Source organism: Oreochromis aureus, linkage group 7, assembly GCF_013358895.1.
Source record: "Oreochromis aureus strain Israel breed Guangdong linkage group 7, ZZ_aureus, whole genome shotgun sequence".
Taxonomy (NCBI): Eukaryota; Metazoa; Chordata; class Actinopteri; order Cichliformes; family Cichlidae; genus Oreochromis; species Oreochromis aureus.
In genome coordinates this window covers 50,242,384-50,259,622 of record NC_052948.1, presented here as the reverse complement: position 1 = coordinate 50,259,622, position 17,239 = coordinate 50,242,384, and the positions used below count along the sequence as shown (strand labels likewise).

The 17,239-nt window shown below is 38.4% G+C and overlaps 1 protein-coding gene across 1 annotated transcript in view; it reads left to right on the top strand.

Annotated features, from left to right (window-relative positions):
• The window catches only part of lamc3 (laminin, gamma 3), a 136,092-nt gene that overhangs the window by 17,607 nt on the left and 101,246 nt on the right, over positions 1-17,239 (top strand). The window contains exons 3-4 of the mRNA XM_031754575.2: positions 10,927-11,057; positions 14,275-14,441. Coding sequence (XP_031610435.2) covers positions 10,927-11,057; positions 14,275-14,441 — 298 coding nt within the window. The remainder of the gene's footprint in view (positions 1-10,926; positions 11,058-14,274; positions 14,442-17,239) is intronic.

Here is a 17,239-nt window from a genome sequence, read left to right as displayed (position 1 = left end):
GCAGCTCCCATTTAAAATGATTGATTTATATCAGCAGCCGAATACAGTTCTGCATCTAGGCTCCTAGCTCACAAATATACTACACAGAAAACCTGGGGAGTGATAAGTAAATATCCACCAGAGCCTACAGGTGTATGCTGGGGCGGTGGATTGATTGAAACAGCAGGCAGCAAAGCAAGGCAACAGTGCCACTGACATGTCAGAGGGGAAAAAAACTCTGCTTAAATTCAGAGGGTGTGCTTGGTATATGATGTGAGCAGAAGAGTGGGCTATGTTTCCCGTGTACGGTGTGATGCCGTGTAGCTCAATTTGCCTGCCTGGTTCCCCCACCCCCTCCTCTGATATGCCTGCTCTGTGCTTAGTGAAGTAGAGCGCAGCATAAATACTTTTGTTCTAATACTGCATACACATTATGATTCAATTAATTCAATTAATGACCACTGCTGTGGAAAATTGCAGTAATGCAAAAGAAGATTATTACATAATGTTTCACCAGTTAAATAAATCAATCATTTATTTATTTACTGTTTAATGAGTTGCCATCTCTGCAGGTGTGCAGCGCTCATTTCAACAACTTAAGCCTCTAATTACTTATGTTGATTGTAATTAATTTCAAAAGTGCACAAGCTTTACTATACTGGGTCTTATATAAAGACCCATATATATATATATATATATATATATATATATATATATATATATATATATATATATATATATATATATATATATATATATATTTTTTTAACCATACCAGTCACTGTTTTGAAAAAGTGCTTAATTACCCTTTCAAACAACGTGGATTACTGGCATTTCTCATTAGCCTCTTGAACCTTAAGATGTTTTTATTTAAACTGTGAAGCCATGTAGCAACATGAGATCTTTGAGGGGGTAGGTATTCGGTATAGAGGTGTTACTTACATTAAAACTTGACTACTAATGGTTTGGCTGGCTGTATTTCAGTATGCTTTGGAGGACATCGACCCACTGATTATAGAGCAGCGCGGAATCAATATAAGCTAAGAATACATAGATTGGGTGGCAAATCTCTCAACAGACCTGCCAAACACCCACTCTCCTTCATTCCACCTCCCCCCATCCACTCTCCGCCACGTTTTAAACAACAAGATGAGAAGACCCATAATTGACTGTGATCTGTTCTCCCATTAGAATAAAAGACGGATCAATCTCTCATTCCTTCTCTATTTTAAGGGTGATGGGACAGATGGGTGTAGTGAGCAGAGACAAAAAGACATCAGCCATCCTCTTTGATGCTAAATCAAAGCTGGTGGAATGCAAAGGAGTGCTTTTTTTTCCACACAGTGAATCAGCAAAACAAAGATGGTGGAGCACAGGTTTCTTTATTGCTGCCATGCTACTTCCCGCTTGAGCTACTAATACTATTATAACAGGAAGAAAACAAGCAATTAAAACCGTCGGTGGTTAGAGTTACAAACCCATAATATGCCTTAATTGAGTATAAGATTAAGAGCCATAAAAAGGAAGGAGACAGGAACAAGGAAGGGAAGTGCATATATGCGCGTAGGTATGTTATTTGAAATGTTCGTTTTACGATTTGTCTTGTCTGGTAGCATTTTGTCTCTGAGTTTTGTTTGGGGACTTTAAATACTCATTATTCATTTGTATACAAACTAAACAGAAATAAGTTAAAGTCTAGTAGTAGATTTTCCTTTTTAAAATAGTCTTCTCACGTCTTGCTCTCCTTTAGCGAATATATTTAACATATTGTATCAATATGTGTTAGAAATGGCTACCGTGGTGGTGCGGTGGTTAAGCCTCTTTTCTCCCGACAAGAAGATCCTGTGTTCAAATCCACCAACTGTCCGGGGCGTTTCTGTGTGGAGTTTGTGTGGGCTTCTTCCCGCAGTCTAAAGATGTGCTGTTAGGGGGGTTATGTTAATTGGTGCCATAGGTGTGAATGGTTGCCTGTGTCTCTGCATTAGCCCTGTGACAGATTGGTGACCTGTCCAGGGTGTACCCTGCCTCTCGCTCTATGACACTTTTTTAACAGGTGTTAACATCTCCCAGACAAGGAGCCCAAATGAGCTCCTGACTTTTCATATGGTTTTATTGTCAGCTGAAATTTCTGATTGTTTGAATGTGTCCAGATTTTAAACAAATACTTGTAATACTGATGATTAATGATCTACCAGCCTTAGCTGTTTGATCAATATTAGCAAATATTAGCCAGAAGACTAAACTCACAGCTACTCGCAGGGCTTTCATCGTTAGAAATCCTGTTTTTATGTACCCGGTATCAACAGCACATCTGTTGTTGTCTATGAATCTGGCAGCCTTGCAAAATAATGTCTCAAGAAATCATACACTCTAAAGAAGTCCTTCATCTCCTAAAGCCTCTTCATTAAACCACACTTTGTGTGACTATGATTAAAATGCCATATGTGGATATGAATTAAAAACACTCACATTTTAGCACCTGTGTGAATGCTTTCTCTCATATGCTTACAAGCTTCTTTTTTTCTGATGCACAGAGGTAAAAGACAAAGTGCCATTTTTACATTGAAAATGTTAACGACTGGAAGGGGAAAAAAATCCAAGGCATCCCACAAATGTCACAGACGTGTCCAGGGTTCGTGTGGGTGCTTGAAATCCTTGAAAATCCTTGAATTCTAGGTTTGAAAAGTGCTTGAATTTGACCCTGAAAAAAGCGTACGAACCCTGGTGTCATTTACTACAGCTGCTTTAGAAAATGCTGATCTTTATTTTGATTGCTGCTCTCCTATTGATCACTCTGAGCTAAAATCAATAAATACTTAATTCAAACCATCAACATGTCTATTAGACATGTCTATTAAGGCTTACCATTGAACTAGCAAATAAAATCTGCCAATTGAAAAAAATATTATTAATAGACTATGTACCACAAGTTTTTAAGGTGGCAGTAATAAAATCATTAATTAAAAAGCCTTTAACTGACCAGGCATTTTAGATTTCCAGCCTTTGTTTTACTTCTAAAGTTCTTCAAGATAAACTATGTGAGAGGGAAGGATTTACTTGAAGTATTTCAGAGAGGCTTTAGATTGTATTGTAGCACAAAAACAGGACCAGTAAAGGCTAAAGATCTTGTCATGGACTCTCTGTCCTTGTCCTGCTTGATTGCAGTGCTGCATTTAGAATACAGCATTGGGATTAAGGAAGTTGCACAGACTTGGTTAGAAACGTTCGCATCTGAAAGATTTCAGCTTGTTTAAGAAAGCATAGAGTCTCCCTTAGACACAAAAGTCATCTGTAGAGTTGCACAGGGTTGAGACTTAGAATTATACATTCTTCATTTAAGGGAATTTGTAGTAGAAAAATAAACTACACACATTTTCATTGCTATGCAGTTGTTAGAGATGGGTGATTAAAAAAATCAAGTGGCTAAACTACAGGTATAACTGAAAAACATTAAGGAAAGGGTGGCCTGGTATTTACTACTTCTTAGTTCAGACAAAATCAAAGTTTCCATGGTAAACACTATGATAACATGTGCGTCTGTAAACATGATAGCTCAAAAAGTTTAGAATGAATTCTGATAAAACTTTGTAGGGGTGTAGAGTGGGCTCATGTTAGTAATCCATTAAAATTAGCCTCAAATGCACAAAGGTTTTTAAGGTCAAGTTAATGATTTATTGGTTGAAAATCGACATAAAGCCTTATAATTTAGAAACTAGGATTCTTACAAGTGTGGTGTGTATTGTCAACATATGGAAAGTACCATATAAAGGTTTAAAATATCATGTCACATCTGACCTCTGACCTCTCCTTCAAGGTCAATGAATTGATCCGAAGGCGAAAGTAATGTTAATACTATATTGAACTATTTAAAAACTGTTTCTTACTGCCATTGTATGTATTGACCACATATAGACATATAGAGATGATAGATGGGGATTCAAAAATAGCCCTTTATATTTTTATGACTTTATTATGTAAATTTAAATATCAGGTTATAACCACTTAAATTGATTACAATTTGAATGGGGATACTATGTTGTTACAACTGTTTCTTTTGGAAAACCAAATAAACTTTACATAATTTTTTCATTTGATAATTATTACTAGACATTTAAACTAATTTACTAAATACTTAAATAAATACTATACACATATATATCCACATAAGTAAAAAATGAAAAAAATAAAATACTCAAAAGTATATTAAAATGGGTTTCAATGGGGCAAATGATAAAAGCTTGCACTTTGAATTTGTCTATGCACTACAAACATCTGAAAGCATGTTTAAAAAGAAAGTCCTGGGTTCAGATCCAATTGCATGGGTTCTCTCTGGGTACTCTGGCTTTTACAGTCCAAAAATATGCATGGAGTTGGGTTACGCTAACTTGCGAGTGAATGGTTGTCTGTATGTCTGGGACAGAGTGGCGACTTGTCTTCTCACCCATGGCAGCTGGGATAGGCTAAAGTCTCTCTGCAACCCTGATAGGCAGAAGGAAATGGAAGGATGGATTAAGGTGCTGTACAGAAAAATGCAGGACAGACTTTATTCAATCAAAAATACAGTATAATCTTATGGAGCATGCAATACATCTAAAATAAACATTCCAGTAAGCTTGCCACTTGGCTTCACCTTGCTTTATTTTCTACCCCTTGCCCCCAAAAATTCAAACTCTTAACCGCATTTTTCAGGCAAAGTAGAAGAAAAAAAAAATTAAATCACGAATGTAATCAGTGATTAGCCTGCGTGAAACCATATCTATAAAACAAGCCTCAGTCCCTTTTGTTAATGCCATTGCTCAGACAGAATGTGTTTTTCATAACATTGATGTAATCAGAGTAAATGCCTCGAGCAAATACTGCCCAGTTATTTTCGGAATTGTTTGTAGCAACATTGCATTTCTATAGACATGTGCAGTGATCCAGCTAATGGAGTAAAAGCATACCCTGAAGGTGCAAAATAGGCCATATTCTACTATATAATGTCCGTCTTATTGACACTGTTTTTACCACTGGACCGTGTAGACATCTCAACTGAAGACAGTTTCCAAGAAAAGGGATACATTGTAAATATAATGTATCTCTTTTCTTGGAAATTGTCTTTGGAACCCCTCCCCCAAAAAACTCTTAAACATATGTTGCAGTGAAAGATAACAGTGGGGAAAGATAACCTCGGGAAACTTTTGCCTGGAAGGTTAATAAAAGCTGGGCACTTGTGTCAGGGGTTGAAAACAAACTCTTTACAAGGAGATTGTCAACAGAGCATTAAATGATTCCTGTTCTTCTATGCGCCATGTCAGTGTGCCATTTCCTCTGCGTATTGGCTGTACAGAGCTATGCATTTTTCATGAGGCTTAAAACAGAAATTGCATCCTGTCTGTTTTATTAGCATCTTAATCCTTTTTCACTATTGCTACTTGTGCCTCGGTTTTTGAGGCGTGTGCGGTCTTGATATAGAGACTTCACATGCCTCATCTGCTCCTTTTAGAAAGTGTCTCTTGCAATTTTGAGCGGTCAAAGCAAAATGAAATAAAAAGACGGCATTTAAACGTGCCGGTGTTTTTGTCTTACTCGTGTACATGCCACATATAAACACACAGCATTTTTTGCTACACCATTGATCTAATGGACTGTGTTTTCACTGCTAGATTAGATTTTTATTTGAAATAAATAACACTCACCTCCTAAAGTAACGGCTTACTTCAAAGAGAGCCTTGTTGTCAAGTTTGTAAAGCTCTTTTTTTTTCAATAATCATGCAGAAGATGAAAGCTGCTGTATGAATTCAAATTTAATTTGTTCAGTCATCCATTAAAACGGTTTGTCTGTCTCCCCTGCCACCAGTCCATCCCCTCTCCTTCAGTGTCTCGCTGTCTCTCTGCCTCTCTCTCTCTCACACTCTAGAAAGCTGTGTGGCAAATTGGAGCTCCGGCATTGAATGCCAATGAGTAAAAGGGGAAAAAATACATATTGAGGGCACAGTGAACTTAAGCAATTAAATTAAAAAGTTATTAACTTTGGAATGAGGGACACTGCTCCCTTTCCTGTCACTGCCTGCAGCCAGAGGCTTCAGAGTTCAAGGAAACGGGAAAAGAAGACGGGAGAAGGGAGAGAGGAAGACAAGTGGAGGAAAAAAGGGAGAGACAGACAAGGAAGAAAAGACCAGAGAGATTTTAGAGGTGAGGGTGAAGGTTGTAAGCCCCTAAGCAAAGATGCATTTTAAAGCTGTGTGTGGAATAATAATAATGAAAAAAACAACTTTGCTATGTGTGGTCGGATGCATGTCTGTGAACCTGCCCATTTGATCATTACACGCTTATTGTCTTAGGCAAAGGACTGGCTCTTTGCCACTCTCACACGCCAGATCCTAAGTCAGCATCATTGTAGCATTGTGGACTAAAATTCCAAGGGAGTGAGAATCAAAGTTAATTAAGCTTTTGCTGTGCTTTGCACAAATAATAAGTTATGGGCTGACTACTAATTAACCCTAAGAAACCGCTTCCTTTCAGTAGACTAAGTGATATTTGGAACTATATCTGCTTTTTTTTTTCTTACACAATTAACACTGTTCTACCGAGCATTACTAATTACTCTTCCGTATAATAATGGTCTTGTACTCTATGATAAATGGAAGAGTATTTGCTTTTAATGTGTGTTAGAATTTTAAAATGCTAAGAATTAATTTAAGCATTTGATCATTTATGAGTGTGTTGAGTTGGAGGCTGGGATTTAAAATCACTGAAATACCAGCCTGGCCCCTCTGTAGTAAAGGCATGTGTTTCAGTATAAATGACTGTTAAGTCATTTTAATCATTTACTTATTAATTTAACAAAGTGGCTGGTCCAGTAGCCCTGAAAGTCTCGATCACATAAAAGTGTTTCCCCACAATAGGCTGTATATAAAATATGGCAGTACTTCCTGTGCCGTCACCATTCAGTTTTGTTACCTGTCATCGTGAAGCCTCAACTTTGCCTTTATGGATGCTGTTTTTTGTCTTTCTTTTTTTCTGTTTTTGGACTCCGTATGTAATCATATTTAAGTTATCAGATAATGCTAGCAAGATTGAGAAACAGAGTGCATCTATGGACTATGTAGAGTAGGAGCATCACAAAGATACTGATTAATCCTAATTACAGCTTCTTGGATGGCCTTTTAGTACAGTTAACCCCATAGAAAGCTGTATTGTTTGACAGATAATTGCATTAAAATGCTAGAACAGGCACCAGCATTACTAACATTTCACTTGCATATCTCAAATTAGCTTGGGTGACGCCAAGCACAGAACGAGTAGCTCATTCTCAGCTGAACCCAGCTCTGATCCAAAAATGGGGAAAATTAAGCATAGTGGCAAAAGCTTTTTTCTTTTTACTTTCTTTTTTTTAAATTTATGCATTCTTATTGTAAACGTGTATGTTTTAACATGGGAGTCTATGGGGATTCACTTGCTTTTGAATTAAGCCTCAGGAAGCTATCCAAGTAAGTGCTATTTTTTGGCATTTTTTTAGGTTTGTGGGTTTTTTTTCAGCCTAGTGGTTGCCACTTGGCAAAAACAGACCTAAAGCATTAAAACAACAAACCATATATCCTATTTGTGGGTAAATTAGCAGCAGATGCCCAGTTTGTCTTTCTGCTGTGGGGATTAGCATTGCTATCCCCGCAGCCTTAAACAAACAATAGCATGCTTGAAAACTCTCAGCATCAGTTTTCATTCAGGAAGCCTTCAACTATTTTGAGTGTCAAGAAAAAGAAATCTTTTCCTTGTGACAGAAAATATGCAAGATGCTATAAATAGAGTTTTGTACAACTGACTTTCAGACTTTCAGACGACTGCTTGTTTTCATTTATGTATGTGGCCTTTTTTACATTTTTTCGTCAGCTGTGCATCAGGGAGGTTTTTTTTTTTATTGCGAGGACATTATGAAGGCATCACACCCATGAGATAAGCCAATTCTAGACAAGCGTAGCATGGATGACAAAGTAGAAGAAGATGAAGATTCAAAGACATTTTGTAAGCATATTGCAGAGGATGTGTGATATTCTGTCATATCTGATCCCCTGTGCTCCCAGCTCCTCTCAGAAGCCATGGATGAAAATAGTCATATTCAGGTAGCGTACTGCAAAGTGAAGAATGAGCATCTGTTTTCTCAATGCATCAGGGTCATAAAGCGTCATCCCAAAGCACATTAGCCTGTAGAGCCGAGTCAAGCAGGGGCAAAAATCGATAAAGCAAGCCTCAGAACAATAGCATGCACGCAGTTCTGCCACATTTTAGTTACTCTTACTACCAAATATCCTCAATAGGTTGCAAAAGCACAGAACCCTATGGGAAATCTGAAGTGTACTAGAACGATAATACTGGCGGAAAGGAACATATGAAGACAAGATATAGAGACACGAAGAGACGTTTCAGGTCAAACTGTCGAGAGGCGAATGAGTTTGTCCTCGCCTGGTGACAGATGAGACTCTGAGTTGTCAGTTGCTAATTAGAGCAGCCTTCAGCTGGTTGCTCTAATAAGAAGAAAAGAAAAAAACATTTTTTCTTTAAAAAGGAAGTGTTAATTATAGGTTTTTACATTCTTTACCACAAGTTGCACTTTGCTGACCCCAGTCTAAATAGTCCTCTTTATAGCGTCTACTGACACAGCTGACCCACGTCTGGTAGTCATACTGAGACCATTTATTGCAAGGGTTAAATCAATCAGGAGCATGTGCAATGCATTCACACCAGATGTTTCAAAATGGGGACTGTGACCACTTGATGCCACAGCAGTATGTCTCTTGGATCTGCAGGCACTAACCACGCAGGTGGTCTAAATCCCAAGATTGTCTTCTTTGAAATAGGAGGATGCTGGACCTGCTGACAGCACCAGAAAGCCCCCAAGAAGCAGCTCTTCTAAAGATAATTTAGTTCTAAACTTTTACTGCAGTGCTGCTCAGGCTATTTTAAGCTACGAAACATCACAGAAGGTACCTGTGAAGAGAGCCTTAGAGGGTTCAGGCATGTCACCTTTTTTTCCATTTCTTGCTATCTCCCAATTAACCATTTTCTTCCGCTGGACCATGACTAATACCTAACTCTGTTTCTTTACAAGCTAACTATGAAGAGGCAGAGGAATAGAAATTTCCTCAATGTGCATTGATTCTACATTGATTCCAATCCAGTGTTTTTGGAGCCATTTTTTATACTCTTAGAGACTCTTCAGTCTGCAGATCTTTTAATACAGAACATGCAAAACTCGTTTTAAAACCTGGTCAGCATCCTGTTCACTTTGAACTTTGGCTGGACACCCATCCATCTATCCATTTTCTTAATGGGTTTTGCAATTCAGAGTAGTCTGGGCTGGCCAGATCACCAAAGTCATTATAGAACAACCTACTGAAAAATTGTTATATACAATGAGCCATCCATTTACGAAACAGGTGAAGAAAAAGCTATTTCTATACTAATATATCATTGTTTTCCATATTCAGTCAGTCACCAGCATGGCTACTTTTCTGATCAACCGATGTGTATATGTGCCATTTGGTATACCATGGGAAACCTCAAGCCACACCCATGTTCTGTGCATAATCGGTACACATGTGTAAAGATTTGTGACTGTAGTATACATGGTTATGATGCTATCATGTTGCCAGAATCAGCCAAAAATGGTCAAAGTAGTAAGTCATGCTACTCACTATGTCTCTCCAAAACCACGATGCCACACAGACTCAAAGAATAAAAAGAACTGTTGTTGGCAGCATTTGCAAATTAACACTAAAAAGCAACCTACAGTTAATATGAACATACCTTTAGCTGTTGTTGGTGCACATATCGATCACATGTTAAACCTGCTCTAGCACTACAGAAAATTTGAATGATGCATCCACAGTAAAGCATACATGTCTGTAAACATTTTCCGTAATTTAGTCATGTAAGTATAACGTAAAATGTAAATGACACAGTTTTATGTTCAATCGTCTAAAATTGGCAGAGTACTGTATTATGTGGTAAGAGGTGCTTGATGGACTACAGCTCTGCAAATCCACACTGTAGTACATGAAATAAAAAAAAAAAAATGAATGAATGAACTCTTCACACATGTTTTTAGTCTGAGGCCCATCCGCTCCAATCTCCTCGTCTCCCATTGCCAGACTTCAAAGACATCTCTGGGGAGAAGCTTCAAAACATTAAGCATGACAGGCTTCCTCAGGACTCCCACGGAGTCCCAAACTAGCCAAGAAACAAAAAGAAAGTTTCTCTCCAGCTATTTGTTTTAAAGTTGTTCTGTTGAAAAAAAAAAAAAAACGTCATTTGTTCTCTCTTTACCTGGCCTCACTTTTATCTTGCACCCACTATTGTACTTCCCGTTAGCTTTTCCACTGTTTGTGTTATCCCTCTTTACCTTCTTTTCCCACTCTTGCTTCATCCTGCCTGTACCTTTGCAGCAGTCTCAAACAGAAGAGCTTAAATCATATCAGTGGTGGGAGCTTTGCCAAGTGCCATCCATTATACTGAAGCAGTGCTGCAATGTTGTCTCTTTTCTCATGTTTTTTTTTTATATTTCAGCTTTAGTCTCCATTAATCCCCTTTTTCTTCAGCCCTCTTTGTGACATTAACTCAATTTCTAACACCATACTCATTATCTCCCCATCATATCTGCGCTCCCTCTGCTGTTACGCTGTAGTTTTCTTGACCATGTCTTCTTTCCAACTTCCTCTCTTTTCTTTGCTGTCAACATTTGCTGTTTTATATATCTCGTCTCTTTTACCCCTTTCAACTAAAGCCCAGTGTGATTTTTTTCTCTTGCCAACCTTCTTGTCTGCTTTCTTGTGTCACCAAGAGTGGCAGCAGCCAGCATACTTCCCGACGATGGTTCTCTTACATTCATTTTTTTCTTCTTTTCCTTTTGGCTAACCCTGTATATCTTTTCTTCTTCCCGTATCATTTCCTCTTTTTTTTCTTTTCCAGGAATGGGTGACAGCCACTGACCTGCTCATCTCTTTGGACAGGCTTAACACCTTTGGGGATGAGTTTTTCAAGGACGCTAAAGTGCTGCGCTCGTACTTCTATGCCATCTCTGATTTCTCTGTGGGTGGCAGGTAAGAGACACCAGAAAATGCGGTGCCAAAGGAATGTCACCATGCTTGATACTTTCTGAAATAATAAATGTTGGGAACTAGTGTTGCCTGAAAATTTAGAATTTTCGACTTCACTAGGATCTGATTTTAAGGGAGTTATATAATACCGAATGGCCAAATGTGTTTTAAATTAAACTAATTCCCTGGCTGAGGTGTTAGGGGTAGGTGGCTGGGCATGCAAAGCACAGATTTTACCCAGTATATCATAAGTTGGTCAGTTTTAAGGTTTTATGTATTAGGACATGATAAAATGCATTTTGTTCTTAGTAGGTTTTTAAATGAAGTAAATACGACCTCAGATGAACAAGTGCACCTAACTTATTATCCCGTGTCACTATTCATTTAACAAAATTTAGGCCAAATGCAGAAGCACTGTTTGAAAAACTAGGTCTATCCCATGATTCAGTAACCCTTTTCTGTGGTCCACTCATCTTAACAGTGTTGTTTCAGTTCATTAAGGTTTGTAGGTAGTCATTTATGCACAGCTCCCTTTAGGTGCTGCCATAGCAGTTAATCGGGTTGAAGTTTGATTGCACCTTGATTCTTTTCCTTTTCAGCAATTCTGTTGTAGATTTGCTGTTATGGTCAGTACTAATGTTGTATGATCCAATTCGGGCCAAGCTTTAGTTGTCAGATTTCACATTTGACTCTAGAACACTTTGGTATACAGAGGAGCTCGTCGTGACTCAATGAATGCTAGGTGTCCAGGTCGTGTGGCTACACAACAAACCCAAATCATCACCCCTCCACCACCAGGAAGAATGTTTTCATTAAATGTGGTGCTGTCCATCATGGCCTAAGATCTTCACTTTTGGGACAGACAAGACGAGAAGTCTTCCAGAGGTCCTGTGGTTTTCACAGATGCAACTTTCCAAACCTAAGCCATGCGGTATTGTTCCTTTTAGAGAGAGGAGGCTTTCTCCTGGCAACTCTTTCCAACCAAGCCATACTTGTTCAGTCTTTTTCTTGTCACGAACTTTAACATTTAACATGCTAACTGAGGCTTGTAGAGTCTGAGATAAGCTTTTTCACAGTCCGACCTTGAGGTGAATTTGTTGGGGCATCTGCTCCTGGGGAGACTGGCAACTTAGTGTCTTGAATGTTTTGTGCTTGTAGAAATCTTTCTCACTGAAAAATGGTGCACTTAAGATTGTTTGGAAATGGTCTTTTAACGCTTCCTAGATTGATGGGCAACAACAAATGCTTCTATAAGATCACAGCTGATGTCTTTCCTCCTTAGCGTTGTGTTAACACACACCTGAATGCTCTGGACCAGCAAACTGCCAAAACTTCTGCTTTTGCTGATGATCGCTTCATCAAATGCCTTTGATCAGCAACAACTGGCTGCTGCTTACCTTCTTAATTTCTATGAAAGCAGTAAGGGTGTGCTTAGCTTTTCATACACTGCTTTTGCATTCTTAAATGTTGTTAAATAAATAATTTTACAGTGTACTTATTCATCTGAACTTGAATTTACCTAATCTAAAAACTTACTAAGAATAAGATGGTTTTTACTATGCCCTGATACATAAAACCTTAGAACTTTCTTTTTACTGTACCATGACTCTGTATGGCCATGGCAAGATAAGCTGCTGAACCTGTTGTGCTGCTTTCTGCCTGTCAAGTTGCCATCAAATGAAAGTAAACCAAGATAATTCTCCATCCTCCTTCCACATCCTTGGGTTTATTACTCATATTAATGAAAGGGGACATGGTACCAAAGACCAGGCTGCACCTTGGCAGTGCAGATAGAACTGAACGATTAAGCAGCTGAGATGAAGCCCTCACAAAGAACGCAAAGTTGATCTGACATCTGTCATAAACACTTAGGGTCTTTCAGCTGGATGACAAATTACCCACCAATGTCACAGCACCTGGGTAAGAGAGCCACATGGCCATTAGCCATATACTGGTGCTTTCTGCCTAAGTACACGTGTTTTTACACCACACGCTACAGGTCAAGTCAGCAAGCCAGATGCTATAAAAAAATCCTACAGATTTTCTACAATATATCAATAGTGCAAAAAGAGCTGTGGTGGCTCAAAGGTAAGAAAAACAAGCTTACGGCCAGAAGGTCGCCAGTTAAAACCTTGGACCCTGGACTGGGAAAGTGAGAATACAGCACTTTGCTCTGTCTCATCAAAGAAAGGTCCTTAACCTCGGTTGTTCCAGCGGAGCTGCTCAGTGGTCAGCAGGGTATGCTTAAGTTATATAAGGAAGCTTCGGGGTATAACTTTGTCAATGTAAAGACAGAATATAGCGAATATATTTTGAATATAGCGAAATAAAGTAATGTTGGAAACAACCCACTGATGAGACAGATGTCTAAATATCTATGAGAATATTTAAAGTGCACACATTACATGCTGCCAGTATATTTCAGATCAACACTCTCATATTCACACCTCACTTCTAGCAGTCTAATATGTAGATCGGAGGCACCTCAGAGATAACGGAAAGGAATGGGTGTGAGCCTCAGGCAAGCATACATCTGGTTCTGGGACAGCTGGCTAAATTTGACACAGCTTACCACTCAGCGACAAGTGCCTGTACCGCTGTCACAGCCACTTGACAAACCCAGTGACACTGCCAGGAAATAGTGCACACAGGAAGGCATAGCTGTCATCATGCTTCAGAGGAAATAATCCACAGGCAGGGGGAAAGGAAATTAGCAGATAACAGTCTTATGAAAACTGAACTAAACAATCACGTTTAGCTCACAAATATTGACTTTTAATTTCGGAAGTTATTAAAATTACTGAAGACGCAAAATTTCATTTATAAATTTAAAAAAACAAGCAGAGAGTTAATGCTCTTGCACGTACTAACGCAGATACCAATATTAGAGATCCTGCACTCACTTGTTGCTGTTTCTGATACACTGGGTGAGTGTGAGTGTATTATTAGTGGCATATTAACACAGATGAAAAGTGTAGTTGCTGAAGGGGAATAAAAGCCCTGCCTCACCCCAGACCACGTTTTCATCGGTGAAGGATAATAGAAAGTGACAACTTCTTACGGTGGAACTACCTTCCCGCTTTCCTTCCGCCTTCAAATCCATTCACTGTGTGCATAACTGTGTCCAAATTTGTGTCAGTAAAGAGATGCAGAAAGACAGAGAGAAAAGAAAGCTTGTACATGCAGACTTTACCTAACTATCTATCGATGTTTCCCTCAGATGTAAGTGTAACGGCCATGCCAGCGAGTGCATTGAGGGAGAACATGGTAACCTGGTCTGCGCCTGCCAACATCACACAGTGGGAGCCGACTGCCAGAGATGTCACCCCTTTTACCAGGACAGACCCTGGGCCAGGGCCACTGGGGACTCTGCCAATGAGTGTTTGAGTGAGTAGCTTGATCCCGGGGTGACACCGTGAACCCACTGGGTGCAGCCATCTGGAAAATACACGGGCCAGTGTTAAATTCAAATGACATTCTCAGGCTGTCAGAGATCCCATTTAATCCATCAGTGCTACCTCACATCAATCCCCAGTATTTCTTAAATCTCGATATCTTCACATGCACCTTTTGTCTTTGATTGTGCGAGTTAGTAAATACAACCATTCATCACTGTTGGGGAGGATAAAACGCGCATAGTCTGACATGAAGTCCTCGTGGAAATCACTGAACTTTACTGATTTTCATTACGCTCTAGGCTGAATGATTTTTTATTATGCTGAACTCAGCTTTACACATAATTTAACAATACGTCTGCCACCACAGATGACCTTTTTTTTTTCTTTTTTCTTTTTTGTGTGTGCAAAAGTTGCCAGTAAAGGAAATAATTTGGTGTATTTAAAATTGCCTGATTGCAGAGCCAAACAGCTGAGAGATCCCTGGAAGATTTGTGTATATTTGATTTTTGGCTCACATGCACAAATGTTTGCAGGCATTCTCCCACCATTGCTTTTGTATATGTGATTTAGCTGAGTATTATCGGGTTTGACTCATCAGACCATGCATTTCAGCTGAATCCTGCTGACGATGAACCCTTCTTTTTTTTTCCTGAATTCTATTAAGCAGCAGACTTGTTCTAATTACTCTTGCACTTGCTTCCGAGCAGATGGCATCTTAAATAGACTTCTGCACCCAACTTAATCAATTCTGTGCATTAATATAGACACCTTATAAAAGCACCAGAGAATGTGAAATTGCAAAAAAACAAATGCTCATTGTAATTGTTCATCTCTGGCAAAAGATTCATTTTGACTGAGTTTGCCCCACCCAACGCCGAAACAGTAATCACTGCTTTTAACTACTTGTGATTACAATCAGCAAATCAAACTCAACATACACTAAATACACAGAGTCATATAAGCAATAAAAACAGGCTTTTTGGTGTTTAAACTAATTTCTGATAAAATATTATTTTATTAAACTTCATCATCAAAAGGCTGGACAGTCTACATAAACATATGTAGTGTTGTCGAATGGAAGGTTCAAACATAAGGTCTTCGGGCCAGAATCGGTCCAAAAAAGACTCCAATCTGGCCCACTGGACAGCTGTGGAAAATGTGAAGGAGGACATAAATTTTGGACTATTAACAGCATTTTCATAAGCAACTTATTGTGCTAATAAAGACCTCACCCATGGCCATTCATACTACATTAATAAAGTAATAGATAAACAATTACATAACAGAAAAGTTCCTGATTTTTCACAATGTACTATAGAAACGTCTGTTTGCTTTACAGTGTGTACACAGTTAAAACAATAATAAGAATAGGAAAATTTCTTTGAATGAACAGAAACTTGCCACTTTATGATTACAGGGCAGTCTTCACAATGAGGTATCAGAATTTTCTGTAATTTTACACATGAATTTCTTACAGTTTAAGCCCAAAGTGTCGTGCTGAGTCTTTCATTTACTATAGTGTTTCTTTATCATGTAGAAAAACTGAGACAGTCAATTGAAATTACTCTTCTCTTCTTATTTTACATGGATTAAACTTGTCCAGCCCACTTAAGATCAAAGTGGGTTGTATGTGGCCCACGATGCAAAATCTTGTTATAGTCTGTAAATGAAGGACTTACAGGGTAAGTTTCCTTTAAAATATATTACCCCATAAACTAAAAAACATGCCTTATTATGCGAGCTATAAAATAATATAGGCTGCAGTACAAAGTTTAAGATTTGGTGTTTTATCTCCAGTTTTATGACGACATAAAAACGTCCTTTCCTCAATTATGATAATTTTACATAAAACACTGTAAGTTTTGATATGATTCACTGGCAGGCATTGGGTGTTCTATATATTTTGTAATTTATTAGCCATGCAACCCATTATCTTAGCAAGGGCAGTGTTTGGATTTGCAAACATTCATAGTGATATGTAGACTGGCATGTGTTAACAATGTGGATCATTTCAGAGAATTTAGATGTATTCTTGTTAAACACATGTTTCTGCATTTAATGTGGATTTATAATGCATCCATCCATCCATGGATTGAGATCTATCCCTGCTGACACTGGACAAGAAATAGGGCACACCCTGCAGGTCAGCATTCAGTCAAAGGCCTGACACATACTATAGAGACAGGCAACCATTCACACCCCTAGTCACACCTAAAAGTTGTAAAGCTAACTTGCATGTCTTGCGTGTGGACAGTGAGAGGAAACTGTAGCATGCAGAGGGAAACCGTACAGGCAGAGACAGAGGTCCCAGCCAGCCAGGAGGCCGAACCCAAATGTTTGGTGTGAGGTTACACTATGTAGATGTAGGAGTGACACATCATTTTCTTGATGATGATGGTGATTGATGTGGTCATTGTTTAAAGACTGCTGTTAGAAAAATGATTTTTTTTAAATGATTATTAGTTTTTTCTACTGGTACTAGTAATAAACCATGTAAAACTAGTTTTCCAACTTTTTCTAATTCAGCAGGTAGAAAAGCTAAAATGATAACAACAGAAATTTGTTTCTCAATAGACTTTAATGTAAAAGGTTTTCATTATCTTAATATAAATTGATTAGCACACAACAGCTGCTGCTGTTAACAGAACAAAAACATAGTAACACAAAGATATTAAAGTTATGTTTGTTGTTAGTTGTTAATTATGTTTTAAAAATTAGCTACCCAGATTATAGAACGTCAGTTTAAGAAAAATAAACAAAAACACACCAGAAGACGCTGGTGAGTTA